The sequence below is a fragment of the Nannobrachium achirus genome (genome assembly GCF_963921795.1).
Source record: "Nannobrachium achirus genome assembly, chromosome: 19".
NCBI lineage: Eukaryota > Metazoa > Chordata > Actinopteri > Myctophiformes > Myctophidae > Nannobrachium > Nannobrachium achirus.
Genome location: NC_137826.1, coordinates 1,958,536 through 1,984,252, shown reverse-complemented (window position 1 = coordinate 1,984,252; position 25,717 = coordinate 1,958,536). Strand labels below are relative to the sequence as shown.

The 25,717-nt window shown below is 44.3% G+C and overlaps 1 protein-coding gene across 1 annotated transcript; it reads left to right on the top strand.

Annotated features, from left to right (window-relative positions):
• Positions 1 to 3,094: 3,094 nt before the first annotated feature.
• On the top strand, positions 3,095 to 25,717 carry LOC308304145 (uncharacterized protein; the record flags this gene model as incomplete). The annotated part of the gene is made up of 3 exons (XM_080748705.1): positions 3,095 to 3,257; positions 20,191 to 20,358; positions 25,488 to 25,717. 3 exons carry the CDS (start codon positions 3,095 to 3,097, stop codon positions 25,715 to 25,717), a joined length of 561 nt encoding a protein of 186 aa, XP_080604831.1.

Below are 25,717 nucleotides of genomic sequence, written 5' to 3'. Positions count from 1 at the left end.
TGTCAATGCAGTGTATTGTAATGTAGCGTGTGGGAGTGTGCGAAAGGTCCGCTAACCTTTTACATTCTAAACTGCTGTTTTTCCCTTCTCTATAATACTCCAACTCCAGGTCTCTCTCTCTCTCTCTCTCTCTCTCTCTCTCTCTCTCTCTCTCTCTCTCTCTCTCTCTCTCTCTGCCATGAGACTACTTAACATGCTCATTTGACATCTTCTCCCAAACCTTCAAGACCACAAATTGGCACAAACTTTCAAGACCATATGCATAAAATTGTCACATTTCTTCGGCTCTCTTTTAACGCCAGTCTCCTTGACTTTCTTCACCCCCTTTCTGAAGCCTTGGAGCAGGCTACAGGCGGGGGGGGGGGGGGGGGGGGGGGCTTCTCAACCAACGCCGGTATACCCTCAATGAGATACTTGAAATATTTGTGCATGTGTGAAAGAGAGAGAGAGGGAGATAGAGGGGATGAGAGTAACAGTGAAGAGACAGAGAGAGAGAAATGAGAAGCGTGCTTGTCAATCAAGGCCACTTAAGTGCCTCAAGACCTGGAGGGATTCCAACGACTATCGACCCCAATCAGTGCCCCCCCCCCACCCCTCCCGACCCACCCCTACCACTGCCTCATTGATAAAAGGACAGGCGGCCGGCCGAACAGGGGGGGGAAAAAATACCGAAAAATAAGAGCGAGAGAAGCGAGAGCGGAGCCTCGCTTGTCAGTATTTATTTGCACAGAGGCTTCGTTGCCGTCTCCAAAATGTTCTCTCTGTCTGTCTGTCTGTCTGTCTGCCTGTCGCGCCGTCTTCTCCGACGCGCTCGCAAAAACGATCGCTTGATCTCGTCTTCTCCCTTTCCCTCGTGCCGCCCCACTCTCTCGTTGTATTCCGTAACACCCTTGTAATGTAATCTTACGCCCCGATTGATACTTTTGTGTTGCACCGCGTGCGGAAACAGTCTGATCTAACAAGCTTGCGATCAACACGTCGCGCCGTGAGCGCGTCGTTTGGCTATTTTCGGCAGGTGACGCCGGCCCGCGCGGCAACGTATCAATCAAGCGTTGTGCTTTCGCCGCTCTGACTTACATTCTCTGCTTGGCTTCGTGTCTTAAAGGTCATCACCACACTGGTGGCGTCCTGGTCACTTAGCAACAGGCCTGATACATTTATTTTAAGAAGTACATTTTATTTCTTCCCCCGTTTCTACGGTTTCTTGGGCTGGATATGGCAGCCAGCCTGGAACGGTTGTTCAAGTGCAGCTACATTTTTACAAAATGGTCACTTATGGTATAGGTATTAGACCTTGTTAAAGTGACCATTGTGTAAAATTTGGCACTTTATTTTACTGTAATTTAACAACGTAACAACCAGCAGAGTCAGACAAAGAGACATTCATGGATTTATATTTAAAAGTAACTTTTATGTTCCCCCCCTGGACCCCAGGGTATGGCAGCTGCATACCCCTGCCATACCCAATCGACGCCCCTGGTGTGGTGGTGCAGCAGAGACAGTGATTGATCAGAGCTCGGAGGCTGTCAGCGGACCCTCCTCCTCCGTCCTCCTCCTGGTTATGAACATGAGGCAGAGGCCGCTCTTCATGGATTTTTAAATTAGTGTCAGCTTTGCCCCAAAGATGTGTTATTGACTGACGAAATAGAAACTGAGCACCAAACACTCAGTCCTTCCCCAGAGTTTTCCCCCAGCCTGGTAATTGAAAAAGTGCAATGGGAGAGAGTAGTGTGTACAAGCCGCCCGTGCGTGGTGCACGCGCATGCACGCTCCTCTCTGTGTGTGTGTGTGTGTATTTGTCTGAGCAAAAAAAACCCGCGTGTGTGGCTCTTTATCTCTGCCGGTAGAAAAATGCACAGCGCGTTCTGGACTGGAGATTCAATTGAAGTACAGAACAGGAGATCTTTATCGCTCCACTCCGCTCCGTGAAACACGAGCTCTGTGCGCACCTTTAATCCCACAAATAAAGCACTTTTCCACGGGAGCCTATGTGAGCCGGGGAGAGAGAAAAAAAAGGCAGGCGAGAAAAGTGCCTTTGACCCTTCCCCGCACAAATCCTGCCATTGTCGTGTCTCCCACGCGGCGATGCACATCTCAATCACCCCTCACGTTCTTTCGCACAATCTGCAGCGTGCTCTCCATGTCGGAACAAAGCCGGCGGCACAATGGTGCCTTGACACTGACCTTCTCTGGGTTTAGGCTCTAGCCTTGGCAGTTAGCGCGAGTGCCAGGGATTCACCTGAGAGCGGTATTGTGCTCTTTTGTGACGGAAGTTGGGAAGCGATCATTTTGCCGAGTTGATACTGTAACCGTCCTCGTGTTGGCAATCTGTTCTGCCTCGCCGACTGACTCAAGAATGCTTTGCTCAACTACAGACTGAATGAGCGATCTCACTGCTTCTTTGCTTAGTGGAAACGAAGTGGTGGTTTAAAAGGGTTTAAAAAAAAATAACAGTATTGCACAACCAATCAGAAGTCTAATGTTTAATATGACACTTTGCTAAGAACTCACCAGAAATAGAAGCAGCACTGCTTTTAAGATATATATATATATATATATATCATCATTGTCGGGTGGAAACCTTGTATCTCCAAGTTTCAAATGTGTACATTTTTTCGCAAAGTAAAGCCCTGCTTCACCATACAAGGCCATCTCACAAAAGTAGTGAAAACAGCTGATCTACAAGGTGCGAGGCGTTGTGTGCTTGTAGATCGGCTGTTTTCACTGTTTTCACTAGTTTAAATATTTTATTTAAAATAATAAATAGCAGATCTACAATCTCACAACGCCATCGGCAAAGAGGTTTTGTTTAGAGGGGAAAAAGAGCAGACTAAGTACAGAGTGAAGGCTCAAATATTGACGGTTCAAGTGGTTAAATATCTGAAAACACAAATTGACATGAATCCAAAATACACTGATGATTGTGCTGTCAAATGATTAAACTATATGGAATCTATGAAAAGGTTGTGAGGGGGTCCCTGCTTCATCTCTCTCTCTCAGCTAAGGGGTCCTTGGCCTGAAAATGTTGGAAGACCCCTGATGTAAATAAACCCTTGTAAACCAAGCCCTGTGTGTCTGTCCTGTAGGTTCGGACATGGCCATCTTCTGCCTGCTGTGCGGGAAGCGCTTCATGACGCAGCCGGCGCTGCAGCAGCACATGGAGGTCCACGCCGGCGTGCGCAGCTACATCTGCAGCGAGTGCAACCGCACCTTCCCCAGCCACACCGCACTCAAACGCCATCTGCGCTCGCACACTGGTAAGTTGTTGCAGCACCTGTTGTGTGCAGTGCACCTGTTGGAAGTGCTGTGAGCTAATAGTGAGTTTAATCCGAAAAAAATAGACGAAAAAATAGAGAAATAGACGACATAGTACCAGAAAATGGACCTTATCTAATCAGCACTTCCTTGTTTCCCAAGGCGACGTGTCGCGCTGGGGGGACGCCCAGCGCAACACTTGTGGAACACTTCCGGCCGTCTGTAAACAAGGAAATACTTTGTTTTGTTTTAGTTTTGAGTCAAATTATTAATTGTATTTAGTGGCCGGGTAATAAGCGGGATAATGAATGGCTCCTTGAGGATTGACGGTACATAACATCCCTGATATCTTCCCCTCGGCTGACGCCTCGGGAAGATATCAGGCCGTCGGTCTGTTATGTACCGTCAATCCCCGCGGAGCCATTCATTATCCCTTACCTCACTCACACGTTCCTCCATTGTGAAGGAACAAGTGAGTGAATCTGAGTGAGTGAGCCAGGCTAGGAACCTATCTCCATATACTTTTTGGAGCTGTGTGGAACACAAGCTACCCTATACGTGGCCGTGTGTGTAGGTATGTTTGTGGGTGGGTGGGTCTGTATGTAGCCTCAAGAATGTGGTGTAGTACCTTTTATGACCACACATGTTAAGGGAGGGACGCTGTTTTCAACTGCAATACACACACACACACACACACACACACACACACACACACACACACACGCACACACACACACAGCTCCACTTCGAACAGAGGTTCGATTTTTTTTGTTGTTGTAAATACTTGATCCTACTACTCATGGCTCGACAAGGCTTACTTACTGTACTTACTAACTACACAATTAGAGGATGTATAAGAATTGTTATTTTGATCAGCATTAGCCTGTTATCTCTCCTATGGTACCACATCAATACAGTAGGGAATCGTGGAAGTCTTGAGTCTGAGAGTATTGTTGAAGTCTTGGATTTGACCACTCATCAAATGGTGGTCCGTGGCTCAAATGCTGATTAAATAATGGACCTTGATATGAAACTGTTGAAAACCCCTGTGTTATACCTCAATCTCAGAAACGTCGACATGAAGTCTGAATTGCTGAAGGTTGTCGCTCATATTGTCATGCCAACTCGCTTTCCAAAAAACAAACAATCAACTGGTATTTTGTGGGCCGGTACCGTTTGCAAAGTCACTTGATTCCTGCTGCGGCTAAATGTTTGCTTCATAATTCCCACACTGAAGGGACAATGGGAGGTTTTTTGGACTGAAGAAATATATTGTTCTGAATGAGCAACCAAGCAGAATGGGAGTTCAGCCGCTGCTCATGTGATTACCATTAATTCCTCTCAAAATGCTACGTATTTGCAAACAAACACTTGTGCTGTTTTGCTGGCCGTCGACAAAAAGTCCAACCAAAATCGCGCAAGGGAGAAATTGAAAGAGGAAAAGCGTATTATTAATTTACTTTTGTCCACAACACAGTCTTGTGGTTTTGTTGTTGTCCATCAAAGCCGCTCACAGAGGCTCTGTGCACTTGTTATCTTCAGTAAGAGACACAACCTGCAAACTATGTTCAAGTGGAGCAGACGAGATGAGTCAGTGTCAAGAGGTGTGTGTGTGTGTTTGTGTGTGTCAGTGTGTGTGTGTGTCGACGTGTAGAAACGAGTCATAGGAGAACGCGGCAGGCATCGCACGGCAAAATTCGTAGGCGTTATTTTGACAGCGATAACTATACATATACCGGTACATATCGTTGTTTTCGGAGCTTATAGATCTGCTATTTTCACTAGATTTGTGCGACAGTCTTGTATGATGAAGCAGGGCTTTACTTTACGAAAAAACATACACATTTGAAACTTGGAATTATGAGGTGTCTGCCCGACAGTGACGATATATGACATGTTTATGTATTTATTTGCAGATTTTGGACAGAGATTTCTTATTTCTGGGGGAGTAGCAGAGCTTAACTTCAATTCAGCAGAGTGTGGTTGTTAAACTGTTTACTAAACCTTGTTGCTTTTTCCCTTGGACCACGGCAACTTGTTACATTTACCTGGCCCCAGCAGCAGAAACTAGCTTGAATCTTCAATCTAATGTTAGATACCATACTGTATAGACCCGCTGGCCACTCAAACAGCAAGAAAATATCAACTTACACCTCATGTTCTTGGTATCAGTCAACAGGTAGAACATTAAACCCAAGAAAACAGCTCTTCAATAGGGTCAGTCAATCTTTATCAGATTCAAAATAATTTTTGGTCCTGGACTTTTACATAAAAAAACATGTATTCATTCATAAAATAACCACATGAACCCTAGTGTCCTCATTCTGGACGTATGCCAATAATAGCCTATCTACAAGCTCATGTGTCGCAGTGAGACACATTGTGAGCTTGTAAGCGGATGTTTTTTTTTATATTTGACATGCAACCAAATAGGGTTTATGTGATTACAATGCTCTGGGGAGAAGAAAAGTATGAGCATGGACCTTTTAGCCTCGCTAATCGTCGTCGTCGGGTGGAAACCTTGTATGTCCAAAACCGTTTGTTTTGTATTTGTCATTTTTAAAATGATTTAGACTAGTGAACACAGCCGATCTACAAGCACACAACGCCTCGCGACGGCCTTATATGATGAAGCAAGGCTTTACTTCGCGAAAAAACGTACAAATTTGAGACTTGGAGATGCAAGGTTTCTGCCCGACAGTGACGTAATTCTAAATATAGTCCCATGCCGGCACAGTGTACACTGCTAATTGAGCTTTAATTTAATGGCATGCTAAAATACTAATTTGTGTCAATAACTAAAATGAGTGAAGGCATTGCATGATCTACAGTACTCGTGGTACGGCATAAAATAAAAGTCGTCGAAGCTAATGTATGCCATATTGTGACAATATAGATATCTGTGCAGCGCCATCTGCAAGCAAATAGTCTTGTAGAGGGAGCTTAATCATCAAGCGTGATCTACAATAATCTACAATCTTGTTGTGATTACAATGCCGACAGATCCTTGGACCTCCTAAAATGTAGCTCAGCTCTAGCTATCACAGTATAATAACACTGGCGTTGTCTGTGCCATAGTAATAATGTACAATAAAATTGTACAACATTTGGGTCCGAGATGTAGTGGAGTAGAAATAAAAGTATTGGAAATTGGAAATACTCCAAGTAAAGTACAAATACCTCAAAATTGTACTTAAGTACAGTACAGTACAGTAAATGTACTTAGTTAGTTTACACCACTGGGGAGGGGGACAGGGGGTGTAGGGCCAGTAGTCATTTTTGATTAGTGGGGGAGATTGTTGCGTGAAAATGGGAGTAACACTAATTTCCCCCACAAGGACACCAGACCCCCCCACCCCCTCCCAAAAAAACAACCAACAAGACACAGCACAGGTCCAGTTTTGGTGCCTCCTCCCTTGAGGTAAGATAAGCCGCCTGCGCTCCTGTCTGGGCGCAGGCGGTAGGTAGTATGAACGATATTATTAACATCAAAGGACACCCAAAAAAAATACTAAGACGTGCCATTTTACGCCATTAGTTTCGTTTCGTTTCTGTTTCGGTAGGAGGAAAATTAGGACTTATTTTCGGGGTGGGGGGGGGGGGGGGGGGGGGGTGGTAGTGGTGTGGGGGGGAGGGGGGCTTGGCGATGGCTGTGTGACTTTATAATCCCCCCCCCACTCACTCACCCCCCCCCCCCCCCAGCAACAAAAGCCCCCTTCGCGTCGTCGTCATATTTAAGCGATTGCTTTTTTCACGCCCCGGCTCATTGTGATTTAACACACGCCTACCCGACGGATTGAGTTCAAAGTGGCACAAGGCTGCACGTCTCGTCTCGTCTCGTCTGGAGCTTGCAGCGCGCGAGAGAGAAGGAGAGAGAGAGAGAGAGTGAGAGAGAGAGGAGATGGGCATGGGGGGAGGGGGGAGGGGGGGGCAGGTGCACGGGAGGAGACGGTACGTGTGTCCTCGCCGCTGTCTGCTCCTGCCAAAGCAGATGCATTCATGTGTACAGTACACACAGAGCAGCCTTTAGTCTCAGCTAGCAGCCCCCCCCTCCCCCTCCCCCCCCCACCCCCACTACCACACACTAATGGTGTGTGCGCGCCCGACTTGTAAATAGGGCTGGCTGCTCTCATCTCGCCGCCTTTCGTTTCAAATATTTATCCGTGAGCCGGTGAACTAAATCGGCTCTGACAGTGAGACTGTTATTTAAGGTCGCAGACAGCCGGCTGGGAGGGAAAAAAACAGAGAGAGAGAGAGAGAGAGAGCGATAGAGAGAGCGTGTGAGAGAGGAAGAGAAGGGAGGAGGGGAGGGGAGGGGGGCTTCGTCCCTTGTGAACGAAATGGGATTCATTTCCATGTGTTCATATTCTGTCATGGTTATAGAAGGGTTGATTTTTTCTTTTCTTTTTTTTTTTGCCCTGAATTGCTAGCGTTGCCAAGCTATCATTTATCATTTATTAGCATCACGGCCTCATCTCGGCACCGAGCCAGAGCCCTGAGCAGAGTGTCCATACTGGACTGAACCAGAGATTGGAGGAAAAGAAAAGAAAGAAATAAAGAAAGAGAGAAACGGTCAAAATGTAAATTGGTCTTTGTTTGATTGCAGAACAATGTATTCCACCAACAATCTGTGATTGAGCAGGGATGAACGCGATATCGTTGAAAAAGAAACGAGGCTTGGTTATCCTGTATTACAGGGGTCTTCAACAGGGAGTCCGGGACCCCTAGGGGGTCGTCAGAGTTACTACAGGGGGTCCTCCAAATCTTCCAATCCTTTTTATATTAACAACTTGAACCCTAGTGTGTAGTGTCCATATTCTGAGAACTGTAGCCAAAAATAGCAGATCTACAAGCTCACAACGCCTCGCAGAGCTTGTAGATCGGCAAAGAGGTTTGGTGTTGAGGGGAAAAAGAGCAGACTAAGTACAGAGTGAAAGGTCAAGTTTATTAAGTATCGACGGTTCAAGTGGTTAATTGACATGAATCCAAAATACACTGATGATTGTGCTGTCAAATGGAATCTATGAACAGGTTGTGGGGGGTCCCTGCTTCATCTCTCTCTCAACTAAGGGGTCCTTGGCCTGAAAACGTTGAAGACCCCTGCTGTATTACACGACGCGGTGTGCATCCATGATGCAGGCTGACGCGCATGGCTGACCGCGTCCTTGCATTCTGTGTCTACTGGAATACTTGGAAGCAAAGCGACCGACCGGTGGCTCTGGTGGCAAATTGCTTTGTCACATAGCATTCCTATTAACAACTGGCATGTTGACCTGACAACCTGCGGTGAGCAATGTCCGTTTTATCACTAATCAGCAGGGGTCATCAATATCGGCGTTGTCGGGTGAAAACCTTGTATGTCCAAAACCGTTCGTTTTGCATTTATCATTTTAAAAATGATTTAAACTAGTGAAAACAGCCGATCTACAAGCACACAACGCCTCGCACCGCGAGGCGTTGTGTGCTTGTAGATCTGCTGTTTTCACTACTTTTGTGCGACGGCCTCGTGTGATGAAGCAGGGCTTTACTTTGCGAAAGAATGTACAAATTTGAAACTTGGAGATACGAGGTTATCACCCGACAACGACGATATGTTAGTCTCGCGTAGCCAGACAACTATTCCACAATCTCCGAATGCTATATAGAGTCTGGAACTACAGCCCCTGAACGGTGAGTAATGGAAGCTGGCATCATGAAAATATATTTAAAAATGTAATTTCTGCTAAGCAGCAAGCTAAATATCTTAGATGAATTTTTATTTACGTTAGGAAAATTGTGTGCGATGTTAAAAACGAAATGGAAGTGGGGACGATGCTTCACTTCCGCTTTAACCGGGCACTCATCAAAAGAACTTGTATGACAGGATTTGCAAATCGCGGGAGTCTTGTAGTTATGCCATTTTCAAATACTTTTATTTTTGGTACTTTAAGTACAATTTGATGCCAATACTTTCGTACTTTTAGTACATTTTAAGTACATTTTGAATTCTAGACTTCCCCCCCCAAAAAAACAAATAAGACAGTAATCTCCACACTGATGCCTACACAATGAAGAGAGCCGTCAATGCACAAGCACGTTTCCAGACGTGTTTATTCCACTATACCTGAATTGCTGGCTTAACGTCGACCGATGCATACTTATTTGCACGCCCGTGTCTTGCACCCTAAAACGGCCAATCTACAAGCTCAGGACGCGCCGCGCTGCGACGGGTCCTGAGCTTGTAGATCGGCTATTTTCTTCAGGATGAGATGCGACTCGCACGGGGGCCGAGTACGGTATATAACTCAGGCTTTATCTTCGCGCGCAGCCTCGCTGACGGCTCTGACATTGAATCACCGTTTAGAGAGGGGAGAAAAGCAAACATTTAATGGTGTTTATTTCACTGTCTTAATCTCGCTTTTCTCTCCTTCACCCCCCCCCCCACCTCTATCTCTCCTTCACCCCCCCCCCCCCCCACCCACCTCTATCTCTCCTTCACTCACACCTTGCTTCAGCGTTTGTCCTTTAATTTTCAATATCACGCTTTTTCTGTCCCCTTTTCTCCGTTTCCCCGACGACTCCCGTCTCTAACGCATCTCTCGCCGTCTGTCTCTCAGAAAGCCTCGGTCGCACACGAACAACGCACGCGCGCGCGCACACACACACACACACACACACACACACACACACACACACACACACACACACACACACACAGGGGTGTCACACCAAATTCTGGGCCCTGGGTACAAGGATTCACTCACATGTTGTGCTCTAACTATTGAAAAATAGCAGATCTAGAAGCTCGCAGCGCGGCACCGAGTGTAGATCTGCTATTTTTGAAAAATCGTGAAAAAAGTCTTTGAATATTTCAAGTCCTTTTTTTTTTTTTTTTTTTTTTTTATAGTTATTTGGCCACGGACCCCCATCTCAAAACATTTAGTTCCAGGGACCCCCCAGAAGCAAAATTTTAGTTACAGATGTTTGCTTAAAAAAAACATATATTCCAAAATGTGCACTTATTTTCACGACTTTTCAAAAAGCTAAAGTATAACATACTAGGGCCCCACTGAGTTACTAGGGCCCAAGGTGGCTTGGGCCCTAGTAACTCAGTCCCACTCCCACCCCCCACTCCCCCCCTTGTGACGCCCCTGCACACACACACACACACACACACACACACACACACACACACACACACACACACAATATGGGCACATAATGACGGCAGTCATGGCTAAGAAACCCGCACACGCACCCTCTCTCGCTACACCCGCGTCCCCCGCTCTGGCTGGCGGTTAATGTAGAAGACGGCCCCAGCCCTCGTTAATATTCTGTTGTTGTGCAGCCAGTGTGTGTGTTTTTTTTCTCTTTCGGTTGTTGTTTTCTTTCTTGTTTTTTTTTTTTTTTTACTTGGGAGCCCAATTGCTGTGCGCCTCCGATTGCGACGGAGTGTTTTGTGTTTTGCAGCTGTATGTGATTGTGCTAGGCCGGGTTATATAGGAAGAAAGCAATGAGAGAGAGAGCGAGAGACACAGAGAGTAGGGAAGGGACGATATGAAAATGTCATATCACGACTATTGTGACAAAAGAAATCGCGATATACGATATTATCGCGATAATCAAAATCCATTATCCCGGGACCGAACATTTGCCAAAAAATTTCAGATCTACAAGCTCACAGTTGTGAGCTTGTAGAACGGCTATTTTTTGGCAAAGACATTTGATAGAGAGGGGGAAAAAAAGACTGTATCAAGTACATATATTATAAGTACCTTTTACCAATTACAGAGGGTTTAAGTGGTACCGGATATGCAGCTCGGAAAATAAAAGGTGAATTGATCACAGTGCATGACGGAGGACGATATCACGATGAATTAAATCTCTCACGATTATCGTGAGTGTTCTTTATACTCACACTAAACGATAATATCACATATCGCCCCATCCCAGAGAGAGAGAGAGAGAGAGAGAGAGAGAGAGAGTGATGGGCCTGGCAGTGACAGAGGCTACTGATTTACGGCCCCTTATCGTATAATGAACACGCCCCCCCCTCCCCACCCAGTGCCCACAGACAGACACACAGTTTTTTTCCCACCATGCCTCGGGGCTATGGGGTGCTGCTAAGGCGGCATGGCCATGGAGGGGGGGGGGTTTCAATGGAGGTGAGGTTTGTCGGCTGTTTAGCTGGAGAGACGCAGGTGGTGGTGCATGGGGGACGTAGGGGGGGCTGCAGGGGGGGTGGGGGGTACCCAAGGGTCCACTCACCAGCGCGGCGGTTCCGCCTCGCTGTGCTGGATCCTCATCTGCCGCCCCTGTCTGCCATTAGGACGTTTAGACCTGGAATGGAACGCTTTTTTTTTTTTTTTTTTTTTTTTAACCATGATTTTGGTACCTTACCTATATTCAAAAATCGCGGATCCACAAGCTCATACGAGCTTGCAGATCTGATTTTTGAAGAATCGTGACAATGTGTGCAAATCTTTGAATATGTAAATTTTTAAAGCAAACTATAGAAACATATGTTTTTCAGAAAACTGTTACTTGAGAGGGCCTAGTGTGAACGCCGGACTGTTGTTTTTGATGTCAGTTGTTTTCTTCACTGTTTAAAGGAGTAGTTCACCCCCAAAATGACTTTTTATCTATTGATTACTCATGCCATAGAGACGTGAGTTCAATCATATTTTTTTTATATTTGTCGCATTCCTAAGACAAACATTTGATTATAGTAAATTTGCCCCCATTAATTCCGGATGAAGACCTGAATGAATGGGGAAAGCGTCAGGGTAAATTTACTATAATCAATTTGTTGTCTTAGGAATGCGACCAAAAACTAAAAAATATCATTGAACTCAAGTCTCCATGGCGTGAGTAATCAATAGAAAAAAAGTCCTTTTGGGGGTGTGTCATATAATCCCATGTGGGATGGGCCAAATTGTGGCATGACACGGAAATAAACATTTAATTCATTCATTCATTGATTTGTTACTATTAAAAGACATTTGTAGAATGGGCGTCCGGTCTTCAATGGGTTAGGACAACACATTGTACACAAGGTCTGGGCTCCAGCGAGACGAGAGAGAGAGAGAGAGAGAGAATAGAGAGAGAGAGGGAGTCAGCCTGGAGGAAAGAAAGGAGTAGAAAGATGTAAGAGGTGTGCAAGAAGAAGGGAGGGAGGGAAAAAGAATGAGCGAGGCGCGCGTGTGTGTGTGTGTGTGTGTGTGTGTGTGGGGTGGGGGGCTACAGAAGTGGCTGGCAGGAGTCACGGACGGCGTGTTTGCGATGCGTTAATGTATTCCTGACTAAATTAAGGTCCTGTCTGGCCTTTTCTGTGCCCGCCGTTTTAAAATGTGATCGTAGAATCGTCTCGGATTCATTTTGGGGTGGGGGTGTCGAAAAAGGGCGTTTTTTTAAAGTGAACTAGTTTACCCAGGCTGGCTTAAAGTGGTTAAAATCGAACACGTTCCAGGTTTTTGAGGGTTAATTTGACGCAGCATTTGAAGGTGTTGGCTAACAGAGGCGTTAGGACATTAGCGTAAATAGCCTTTCCGCGAGGCTCCCAGTCGAGCATTAGCATCCCGCGCTCGCGCGCCTGTCTGATTGGGGGCCCTCCTAATTAAAGGCAGGTGAATCTGGAGCTCAATTATTATTCCTGCGGCGTTGTTGCAAGCCAGCCGCGGCTGCTCCCGTGATGGATTGTGATCTCTGCTGTGGCTGAAACGCTAGAAAGAGCACAATGTCTTACAGCGGGAGCCACTGATAACTTCATGCAGACAAATAAAGACTGTCACTTTTATTGATTTTCAACCCCCACAACCCTCCCCCTCGCGCACACACACACACATTCCCTGCTCATCCCTCTCTCTCTCTCTCTTTCTCCATCTCTCTCTCGGTTTTATCCCCGTCTCCCCCATCAAACCGTCCCCTTAATCGGACCGCTTCAAACATCACAAGGCGTGGAAAAGCCTTTCCTAAAAGGAAAACAAACAAAAAAAACGTGCAAACACGTCTGCCGTATAAAAGGCGTCTTCATTCGCGAACATAAATGAACAAATAAAGCTCTTTAAATACGTAAAGAAATGGAATAAATAAGCGCTTTAAATACATAAGGACATAAATAAACATGCAAAAGGATGGAAATTGACATTGTCTCTTAACCGGGGCCTTGGCGGTGGCAAAACCACATAACGAGAAATGCAATTTATTCCCAGGCACGTTGCCACTTGGACAGGCAGATAATGAAACGCGTAGGTCATCAGCGGTGACTTAAACCTTCAGCAGTGGAGTGAAATACATTAAGCCAGTGAGAGCGGGAACGCATCGTGGTTACGTTAGATTTTCCAAAAATAGCAGATCTACAAGCTTCTAGATCTGCTATTTTTTTTAATTTGTGACATTTTGTGCGAGTCTTGGATATTTTTGACCCGATTTTATACAGTAAATTGTCTTCTAAATCCTTCTAAATCAGTGGTTCTCAAACTTTTTCATGTTTACAGTTTACGCTTTTAATCCAAAGTGATTTACAATAAGCAGATAATACATCACTATAATAAACAAGATAATATTTCAGAGCATCAACAACAATAAACAAATGTATATGAATATCAATCTACAAAAACAATATAATCAGTAAAGAAAAAAGGATTCTAATTTTTTTTTTTTTTTTTTTTTTAAGATTAGTTTTTGGGCTTTTATGCCTTTATTGATAGGACAGTAGACTGACAGGAAATGGGGGGAGAGATGGGGAGCGACACGCGGCAAAGGTCGTCCAGATCGGGAATCGAACCGGCGACGCCGCCAGGCATCCATGCCTATGTGGCAATGCCCTAGTGGTATGCGCCCGGACCAGTAGGCCAGCGGCGCCCAGACTCCCATATTTTTAAGGCGATTTTTTCAAAATCTTTGCTTCTCTCTAAATATTTCGAGAGGGGGGCGTCCGCTGTCAAATACATATATTTCTAGGGGTTTCTTGACATTAGAAAGTTTGAGCAACCACTGCTCATAGAAACATACATTTTTTTCAGAAAACCACTAGGATTTTAACCACTTTAACCATTATTTTGTGCTTTAACTATTGAAAAATAGCTATTTTTGAAAAATCGTGAAAATGCGTGCAAGTCTACGAATATCTTTGACCCGATCTTTGACCCCGACTTCTAAATCCTTCCTCTGAATCAGTGGTTCTCAAACCTTTTCATGTCAAGGACCCCCCAAAATTGCAGGTATTTTGCCACGGACTGCCATCTCAAAATATGTTGTTCCAGGGACCCCCCCCCAGAAGCAAATATTTGAGTTACAAATTCAACCACTAGGATTTTGACTTATTTTTGTAGGTATTTTTTTCAGGCATAAATGGATTAAATATCCAGAACATTACATGGCTGGCACAGCTGTAAGGGAGTGTGTGTGGGGGGGGGGGGGGGGTAGTGGGGGGGTAAATGATATGGGGCCTCTTCAGAAACAGGGACACAATTAGTCATTGGTGCTGCTGGTGAGAGCACCCCTGCAAATCATAATAGCCCTGATCATTGACATCTGAATGCCATTACCCCCCCCCCCCCAGGGGGTTCAGGTCTGTGACGCTGTGAAGCATAGAGAGTGTAAGGATGGAATGGAATGGAATGGAATGGAATGCCTCTGGACTCTTTATTTCACTTTGGAACATTTTTCTTTCTTCTTTCTTTCTAACCACTTAAAGGGGCACGAAACCCCAGGACCTAGGCCGATGTTGTTGTTTTTTTTATTTGTATGTGGTAAAAAAAAAAAAAAAAAAAAGATATTCAAAGACTTGCACACATTTTCAGGATTTTCCAAAAATAGCAGATCTACAAGGTCGCAGCGCGGCACTCGGTGCTGCGCAGTGAGCTTGTATATCTGCTATTTTTCAATAGTTAAAGCATAAAATAATGTGATTTAAGTGGTTAAAAGGATAAAAGAAAGAACAGAATTATTAGTGCCTTAGTTAAGTGTTTCTCAATTGGGAGTACATGTACCCCTAGGGGTACGTGGTGGTACTACTGCAAGGGGTACTTGAGAAAAAACTAGAAAATGGGAATATGTATTTTACTGTTATGGTTAATGATAAAACATTGACAGAGATGTCTGTACATTTCTAAACCAAATTACATCAATTGCTTGACTAGTAGTAACTGTTATTGAATAGAAAGCATTGTTTATTTGCCATTATGATGTTTCATTTTGAACGTATTTGTATTGGAACTGTACTTTTGATGTCAATTTTGCTGTAGTCTAGGGAAGGGCGTACTTGGCTTCGGAAATAAGTGTAAGGGGGTACTGTAGCCAAACAAGATTGAGAACCAATGCCTTAGTGACTAGGTGTATACACAGTATCACTGCAAACACTTCCAAGGCTGCTCAACAGCGCCCCTTGCAGTTTGGTCATCCAGCGGTATTGCAGCAGGACAGACAGACATACACGCGTGGTCAGTTGTTGAAGCGGCTGGCAACGCAAGAAAATAAACTACAGCAGATTATAAACATGAATGACTGGCTGTATAATGCTGACCTTATAGTACACTGATGTAAACAACACAACCTGCAGCTAATCACATTCATAAGGGGCGAGTTAGATTGAGGTGTGTGAATGTGCAAGCATTGACCGGAGGCAAACCTAAAACTAGCACAACCATCACTCATTAGCTGCAGCTGTGTTGCTTATTAGCCTGCCATTACCCTTACAAAACTCCAAAATCAGGGGTTTCAAGCCCCTTTAAACCCTATTTTATACATTGCTGTAGAAAAAGAACTGATCTACAAGCTCTACAATACATCGAGAACCCGTTGCGTCGTGAGCCTGTAGACCTTTTTCGCCATTGTTTTTAACATTTTTGCCTTTAAAGCAGGGGTCTTCAACAGGGGGTCCGGGACCCCAAGGGGGTCCTCAGAGTTACTACAGGGCGTCCTCCAAATCTTTTTGAGATAGAAACTTTTGTTCTCCTTTTTTATATTAACCACTTGAACCCTAGCGTCCATATTCTGAGAACTTTAGTCAAAAATAGCAGATCTACAGCTTGGTTTGGTGTAGATGGGGGGGGGGGGTGAAAGAACAGACTAAATAGAACAAATTGACATGCAAAATACACTCATGATTTTGCTGTCAAACAATGAAAATATATGGAAAACAGCAATTGACATGAATCCGAAATACACTCAAACAATGAAACGCTATGGAATCTATGAAAAGGTTGTGGGGGTCCCTGCTTCATCCCTCTCTCAACTAAGGGGTCCTTGGCCTGAGAACGTCGAAGACCCCTGCTGTAAAGACATTGAAAGTGGTTACAGCCTGTTTCCTTTTTTTCCGCCTCCACGTGATTTGAAGAAGCAGCCACAGTCAGATAGACAGTCTTTTATCTGGTGCCCTATTTACCTGACATATCACCACACAGATGATACCAAATCACAGGCAATGGGCAACTGTATGCAGACATGTATCTGCTTTATAGAGCACATAACGACACTAGGACCCCACGGAACCACACAGCCTCGACTTAAGCATTTTAGACCGGGAAAAAAAGTCTTCTAGATCCTAACAGTTTTCTGAAAAACCTGTGTTTCTCTGTCAGTGGTTCTCAACCTTCAAGGACCCCCTAGAATTATATGTATTTGACCACGGATCCCCCATCTGAAAATATTTAGTTCCAGGGACCAAGAGAGAGAAGGATTTGCATTAGAAATGTCTGCTTTAAAAATATATATACATTCAATACTCAATATATCATCGGGCAAGAAACTTCGTATCTCCAAGTTTCAAATTTGTATGTTCTTTCGCAAAGTAAAGCCCTGCTTCATCGCACAAGGCCGTCGCACAAAAGGTAGTGAAAACAGCAGATCTACAAGCACTAAAAGTCTAAATCATTTTTAAAATGAAAAATGCAAAACGAACAGTCATACGGACATACAAGGTTTTCACCCGGCAACGACGATATATACAAATATATATACGATTTGCACACATTTTCAAGATTTTTCAAAAATAGCAGATCTACAAGCTCGCAGTGCGGCACTCGGTGCCGCGCTGCGAGCTTGTAGATCTGCGTTGTAGATATGCGTGCCCGGTCTAATTGGGTTAACTAAGGAGAAATAAAATCCATACTAAATAATGTTATTGTACGTCCCTTGACTCAATATTGACTCGGTATCGCTTCTCAGGTCCACCAAATGGCCTATACTTCACGATAGACTGATACGCTGCAGTCAACACGGGATGATCAAGTAAATTAATGTTGCTGGTTTATATGCAAAGACTGGGCTATCTTAGATCTCTGCTAAATAAATCTTCCACTGCTCAAATGTACACAGCGGCCGTAGTATACTTAACACGGCACAATCTATTAAGATGAAAAGTCATTATCCTCGCAAACCTGCATTGAAATAAATATACGTGTATACATATTATTAGATAACTAAATACAAATGTGAGCTTGTAGATGGGTTATTTCCGCACAACAACATCATAAGACAAGGTTTAAAATAGGGCATATACAGTAAAAGGTTAAACCCTCTTACGCCAGCTCACAACAATGTACGACGTACAGTAGCCAGAAGGGGTGTAACGATACATTTTAACTACGATACGCATAACGATACGTGGTTGACGATACGATACATGGAGGATATTGGTTAATTCATGGTGATACGATTCGATTCAATGATTTTAAATCGATATAGTAACTATTTAGCAAAGAAATTAAAACTGTGTGAAATGTGTCATGGAAACATATGGATACGAATAAGTAAACACTGTAATTCTCTAGCAAATACATGGACATTATATTTCAATGCATATGGACAAACCCGCACCTTGACATGAACACAGAGATTATACACATGTATCGATAGACCATTCCATAGCTATATGGAATGGAAAAGTAATTAAACACCTTTTTTTTTTTTTTTCCTTCTTAAAATTGCTAAATACAAGGGACAAATACTTTCCATACAATCAATGATTCGATACTGATTATCTCCATTGTAAAACGATACCGATACGATACAAAGCCAAAACGGTACGATATATGCTTTTGCAAACGATATAGTAGATCATTGCAAATTAAAATGGATTTTTCGATTCAGTTACTATATCGTTACACCCCTAGTAGCCAGCATGCAGCTAATCTGTCATGGAGCACAATGGGAAAAATAGCTGCCTTACAGTGTTGAAGCGCTTTGACATGTCTATCTTTTAGACTCTGTAGCAGTATGGCTGAGAAGTTACGCTGTCGAGTAGAAAATACTAATAATTGCTGTCAACGAACAAGGACAAATCCCTGCCAAAACTAGGAGCAGATTTAAATATCAAACCGGGTGGAGATTCAGTCTGCTTTGGCACAGACTCAACATTATTGTCTGCCACAAAAACTCTACTCCATCTTTAGATTTGTACCTCATACTTCATCCACGGCTGTTCATTGTATCAGAATCTGTTGAGGTTTAGTTTTATTATTTTCATTTTTAAAGGCAGTTTGGAGAAGGGGGGTCATATACACGTACTTCCATGTTCACAGCTACCTAGGTCAGGGGCATTTTCAGGTCAAGGACCCCTTAGTCGAGAGAGAGATGGGACCCCCATAATCTGTTCATAGATTTAGTTTCATTGTTTGACAGCACGATCATCAGTGTATTTTGGATTCATTGTTTGACAGCACGATCATCAGTGTATTTTGGATTCATTGTTTGACAGCACGATCATCAGTGTATTTTGGATTCATGTTAATGTGCTATTGTGGATCTGCAACCGAATGTTTGCCCGTTTTCGCCGAATGTCCACCTGTTTTAGACATTCCCAGAATAGGGATGCTTGGGTTCACATGGTTTAATTGGAGCGATCACATTATGTCATGAAGAAATATGCGGGCCTCAGACAGCTGTCAGGTTCCACGCACAAATAAATCAAGAGAATCAAGAGGGCTTTATTTATCACTGACTCGTACCTGCAGCCACATGTTGGTGTGGTGTGGCGCGTTCCACAAAATACATTGCACAAGACCGTGCTGACAAACGGCAATACAATATACAAGGTAGGAACAATTTCAGAGAAGTATTGCTCAATTCCTAAGGTGTAGACAACAGACTTGCAGAGAAAGGTATTCCAATTCTTTAGTGAAAAAATCAAACCTCGGTTCGAAGTATACATTTGGTGTTCTAGATCTATACTTTCTATGTGCTTTAGTTCTATATTTTTATGAATTCTTAATGAATTAATGATTTTATCTGGAGGGCCAAATTTTCATGTGAAGCTTGACCAATCCTCGCTTCAAAAATAAATGATTTATTTTCTGAGCAAGCAACAAGTTGACCAATGCGTTTCGACCTACTAGGTCTTCATCAGGGTCACAATATATATACAAGGTAATTAGAGAGAGAGTTCTGATTAGGGAGCGTACCACATTGGGCCCAAAGCTCTGATCAGCGATTCCCCAGTTCTGAATTTCCTTCCTCTACTACAGTGGTTTTCAATACTTTTCACATCAAGGTCCATTATTTATTCCGCATTTGAGCCGTGGACTAACATTTGATGAGATTTAGCCTCTCAGACCCAAAACTTAGAATATTTTGTTGTCGTTGGATAGGATTTTTTTCCCCACAATTCCATGCTGCATCTGGTGCCATAGGAGAGATAACAGGCAAACGTTGATCATAATAACTATTCTTCTACATTCTCTAATTGTGTAGACTTCTTATAAATTGAGTAATGCAGGTGTTTAACGATAATTGAACTCTCAGGAGTTAAATATCTAATAAGACTCTCCATCATTTAGCTGGGGACCACCTGGAAAACCCCTCAAGGACCACTGGTTGAAAACCAGTCCTCTACTACTCTCTCTCTCTTCTTTCTCCACATTTCCTGTATTTCTAATATCACTGTTGATAAAGGCAAGACCACAATTACTGTTAAAGACAGACAGAATGACCTGTGCTTTCCCCACATTCCAGCAGGTGACCACCCGTTCGAGTGTGAGTTCTGCGGGAGCTGCTTCCGTGACGAGAGCACGCTGAAGGGCCACAAGCGCATCCACACGGGGGAGAAGCCCTATGAATGTAACGGCTGTGGGAAGAAGTTCAGCCTCAAGCACCAGCTGGAGACACACTACCGCGTGCACACGGGTAAGACTCACCTCTGTCAAGCTTTGTGTGTTTTGTGTCAAACCCCATAACAAGCAGAAAGCTCTATCGCCATATTTCAACGGATCGTAAACTGATCCAAAAACAAGACCAGGTCAACCTGGTTGTGCCAGACCCCCTGTCTGTCATCATCATTTATGACATCATGCCTTTTGTAGGCATGTCATCATCATGTCATCATCATATATACCCTTTATATAGAAAACCCGGACAGACCGACATTTGCTTATGTAGGCCTACCCATTTCATGGGTCTGGCAAACACAGATAGAGTGACATCATATATTCATCCCCTCCCCTTTTACCAATCACCCAACACCGTGGGTGTGGCTAACTTCAGCTGGGTTACCACCCACCATGACAACCAGGCATAGGCTACTTGAACTGATGGGTGTGGCCAAATAAAAGTTCACTTTTGGATTGTCACATTTTTAAGAAACATTTGAATAATTGATTGATCATTTGCATAATCTCTCCTTCCCACAACTTTAATATTGATGTATATTAACTAAGTATTGACGGTTCAAGTGGTTCAATATCTGATAACACAAATTTACATGAATTCAAAATACACTGATGATTGTGCTGTCAAACGATGAAACTATGGAATCTATGAACAGGTTGTGGGGGTCCCTGCTTCATCTCTCTCTCAACTAAGGGGTCCTTGGCCTGAAAATGTTGAAGACCCCTGGTCTAAAAGATTTAAGAGATAGGTTCATAGACTTTTTTTGACAGCACTATCATCAGTGTTGTTTAAATTCTCAATACTTAGTAAAGGTGATCTTTGGCTCCATGCCTTGTATGCTCTTTTTTCCCTTTACAACAGGGGTCTTCAACAGGGGGTCCGGGACCCCTGGGGGGTCCTCGGAGTTACTACAGGGGGTCCTCCAAATCTTTGTGTGATAGGAGCTGCGAGGCGTTGTGAGCTTGTAGATCGGCTATTTTTGGCAAAGAGGTTTCGTCTAGAGGGGGAAAAGAGCAGACTAAGTACAGAGTGATAGGTCAAGTTTATTAAGTATTGACGGTTCACTATCTGATAACACAAATTGACATGAATCCAAAATACAATGATGATTGTGCTGTCAAACGATGAAACTATATGGTATCTATGGGTTGTGGGGGGTCCCTATTTCATCTCTCTCTCAACTAAGGGGTCCTTGGCCTGAAAACATTGAAGACCCCTGCTTTACAACAAACCTATATGCCAAAAATAGCTGAGCTTGTAGATCGGCTATCCCCCCCCACCACCCTCCCCCCGAATAGGGAGGCTAGGGTTCAAGTGGTTAATGTCACACAAAGATTTGGCGCCCCCCCCCCCCCCCCCCCCCCCCTCTGAGGACCCCCTGTTGAAGACCCAGGGATTACAGCATTGCGTAAAGACACGTTGCGGTTGCGCTGTGCCTGGTTATCTGGGAGTACAATCTAAAGAGTTGCATGCTTGAAGGGCGGCCTGATCTTACTGAATGCCCCTAATTACTCTCGTGGTTAAAGGCATAGAAATCCTTTGTGTTCAGCCATTATCAATTCTCATTACTGTCTTTATTAAGAAGCCACCCACAGTGGGGGGACTTCAGAAGTGTGAATGTGACACCGTTATTGTTTCAGCTCATGTTGTGCTGCGGGAGCACACAAGGAGAAAACAGATTCCTTTTAGCCATGCTACCTGTCAAGATGCTGTGGCATGGCTGAAGATTCAAACTGCAAAGAACATCTCTCTGTTACATATCGTCATTGTCAGGTGGAAACCTTGTATCTTGTATCTTGTACCTTGTATTTAAATGATTTAAACTAGTGAAAACAGCCGATCTACAAGCACACAACGCCTCGCACCGCGAGGCGTTGTGTGCTTGTAGATCTGCTGTTTTCACTACTTTTGTGCGACGACCTTGTATGATGAAGCAGGGCTTTACTTTGCGAAAGAACATACACATTTGAAACTTGGAGATACAAGGTTTTTCCACCCGACAACGACGATATTCTTATTTAAATCTACTATATAAATAAATAATCTAATACATAAACAGATGGATAATTCTGGGAAATAATACATTATTTAAATAAAACACACTTTTTTGTTGTTTTAGACTGAAATTACTCAATTAAAGAATTGGAAACATTTCAAGATATATTGTGTTGTATTTGAGTTCACCGTTGCCGCTTGGCAACGCCTACTGAAACACAGTTGTCCAATTCGCGCCCCATAATGACTTATTTGTTTTGTTTGACTTCATGCATTGTCTGGGCTGCCAATACACGGACTAATAGCTACATCGAAGATGTCAAAATATGGTGCACGACACGTATTTGAAATCTTTTCCAAGACATGAAAACATGGCGATAACGTTTCTCATTAATGATAGCTCCAGCGTGCTGTTGAAGCCGCTCCGTTTCAACCAACCTACAGAAACGACGGCGCGGTTTACTCTAGTGCAACGCCATTTCAATAAGAATCATGCAGGTCCCATAAATCAGCCCATAACACTGGGGCGTTTGCCGCGGGGCCGTTTCTATTCAAAAGGCACGCTTCCATTCAGCGGCAGCACACGTCCCTAAACGCGCTCGTGATTAAAGCGATGGCAGGGAATAATCTGCCCGCGCTCAAACCGACAGACGCAAATTAGACATGTAAATGCCGACCTTTACCAATGGCATTTGAAACGAGCTGTCGGAAGTGATCTGGCTCAATGCACACTGTCACCTTCACCAGCCGGGGATACCGATGGATGTGTGCCCAACCAAATGGGCCGCTTCATTCGTTCCCCCCCCCAGCTCGTTTGTGTGATTTTTCTTAAAACGGAAGAGGGGAGCCTGACCTTGACCCGACTTATACTTCGGGTTCGCCGTGGCATTTACCCAGCCTGCACAAACATAACGTATGCAACGCGGCTCATTACGGCCCCGCCGCGTGTTAGTTAAAGCCACCAGCCTTTTCCACGGCCGTGTAGACAATAACCACACTGTAAACAGGGTCGCCTCAAATAACCGTTTCTGATAATGAATTGCAAATGGGCCGCGGGGTTATTGATCTCACGTAGGGATTGGGGGGGGGGGGGGGTATTGATGAGACTTATTGCGATGTGTGAGTCTGGTAGGGAGGGGTATTGATCTTACGTAGGGATGTGTGAGCCGGTGGGGGGAGGGGTGGGTCAGTTGTTGCCAACGTCGATGATTCATCAAGCAGCTCTCTTTTGTGCACGATGGCCTTTGACTATGAGCTTGTCACTTGCTCTTGTTATCTGCCCGTGCTCGCCGAGCTTACCGCAAAGCCCCCCCAGCCCCCACAAAAGGGGAAAGGCTGGACGGAGGGGGGAGGCAATTATTTGACAGACTGCCTTGATAGTGTGGCTTAACAGCTGGCTTATTGAATGGGACATTGGAGGGAGGGTGGCGCAAGCGTGCGAACGCGTGTGTGAGGTAGAGAACAAGGAGTTTGTGCGAGAGCTTTAAAACCATGGCTACCATCCTGGATGCCCACTTATCCCTCACTCTCGGTAACTAGTGTTCATTCCAGAGGATATTTATTTCCTCGTCACAACACGGTCGAGTGCATAAAGATCAGGCCGTGCGTGTCGCTGTGTCAAGATCTTAGTGGAGCTGGAAATGCAGGTGGATCAATAAATACGGATCCTTCTGAGCCCTTCGTTTTGGGGGGGAATCATTTACATCTTATCATTTACACCAGGGGTCTTCAACAGGGGGTCCGGGACCCCTAGGGTGCTGAAAATAGCAGATCTACAAGCTTGTAGATCGGCTATTTTCAGCACGCAACCATGTGTAAAATCAGTCATTACGATGCCATCAAGGGCTGCCAAAATTCTTTTTTAGTTGACTAAATCAACTGTAGAATTAGACTAAAACTAAAACTTTTCAGTTGACTAAATTATGACTAAAACTAAATGACATTTTATTCAAAAGACTATGACTAAAACTAAATCAAAACTTGCAGTCAAAAACAATACTGCTGCAGCAGAGATCTTCAACAGACCATGTGGGACGTCAGCACCCAGGGGTCACATGGTGACCGCTGTGTTGTAAGTGGCCGAGGCCTGAGGGCCATGGTGACAAGGCAGGGTTAAAGAGGGCCCTTTGATTACCTGCTAACGATCAGTTAAGTGATCCACTGCCTGTATTCGGTGACTTACTTGACGTGATTACATTTACTTTCAGACGGGCTGGCCTGCAAAAATGTATTTGTCCCTTTCTGAGGGACAAATGACAGACCCCAATAATCGCTATAAATGAGTCGCTATATAACTCATACAATGGGACAAAAACCAATAATAAGGAAAAAGATATGTTGTCGTCGTAAAGTATAAATAAGTGACAATTAGTGAAGTTGGGAGAGAAGTAATTCTTTTCCATGATAATGCTCTATAAACTTGACCTCTCACTCTGTACTTAAGCTGGTTGCACACTGCTGCGTTTTTCGTTGCGAAATGCGTTTTTCAGGGCAAGGAGAGAGAGAGAGATAGAGAGAGCAAGGGACCGAGTGGTGCGCGAAACGGGCGTCAGTGTGCAATTTTGAATTCTGGACTTTTACTTGTAACAGAGTACATCTACATTACAGTATTGATACTTTTACTTAAAGGGGTACTGTCACCTAAAGGGGTTGAGGGGCAGATTACACTGTGACATGAGCTTCTCTGAAAACGGTCTGAAACAGTCTGAAGCTCATGTCACAGTGCAATCTGCCCCTCGCCCCCCAACAACAGCTGACAGCTAAATAAATAGTCATACAGTCAGGCTATACAGACAATTCATTTGATTGGCTTATAATTAGCCAGTAGCTATGCCCCTCCCCTAAAAGCTTTTGTCCAATGCTAGCTTGGCAACCGGCAGCTTGCCAAGGCTGTTGCCAAGGCAAACCTTGGCAAGCAGGAAGTTATTCTAAGTTAGCATTGGACAAAAGCTTTTTGGGAGGGGCACAATGACATCATAAAAATATTAACTTGTTTTTTGAGATGATTCTTAAAGTGACAGTAACCCATCTGAGTAAAACATCTGAGTACTTTTGTCCACCACTGGTCACGAATCAATCAGTCAATTCAATCAATCAAGCATTTGTGGAATCTGCCTCCGGTCTTAACTCAGTCACTCCCCCCCCCCCTGCAGGTGAGAAGCCATTCGAGTGCAAGCTGTGCCACCAGCGGTCCAGGGACTACTCGGCCATGATCAAGCACCTGCGCACCCACAACGGCGCCTCCCCGTACCAGTGCACCATCTGCCTGGAGTACTGCCCCAGCCTGTCGGCCATGCAGAAGCACATGAAGGGCCACAAGCCCGAGGACGTGCCCCCGGACTGGCGCATAGAGAAGACCTACCTGTACCTCTGCTACGTCTGA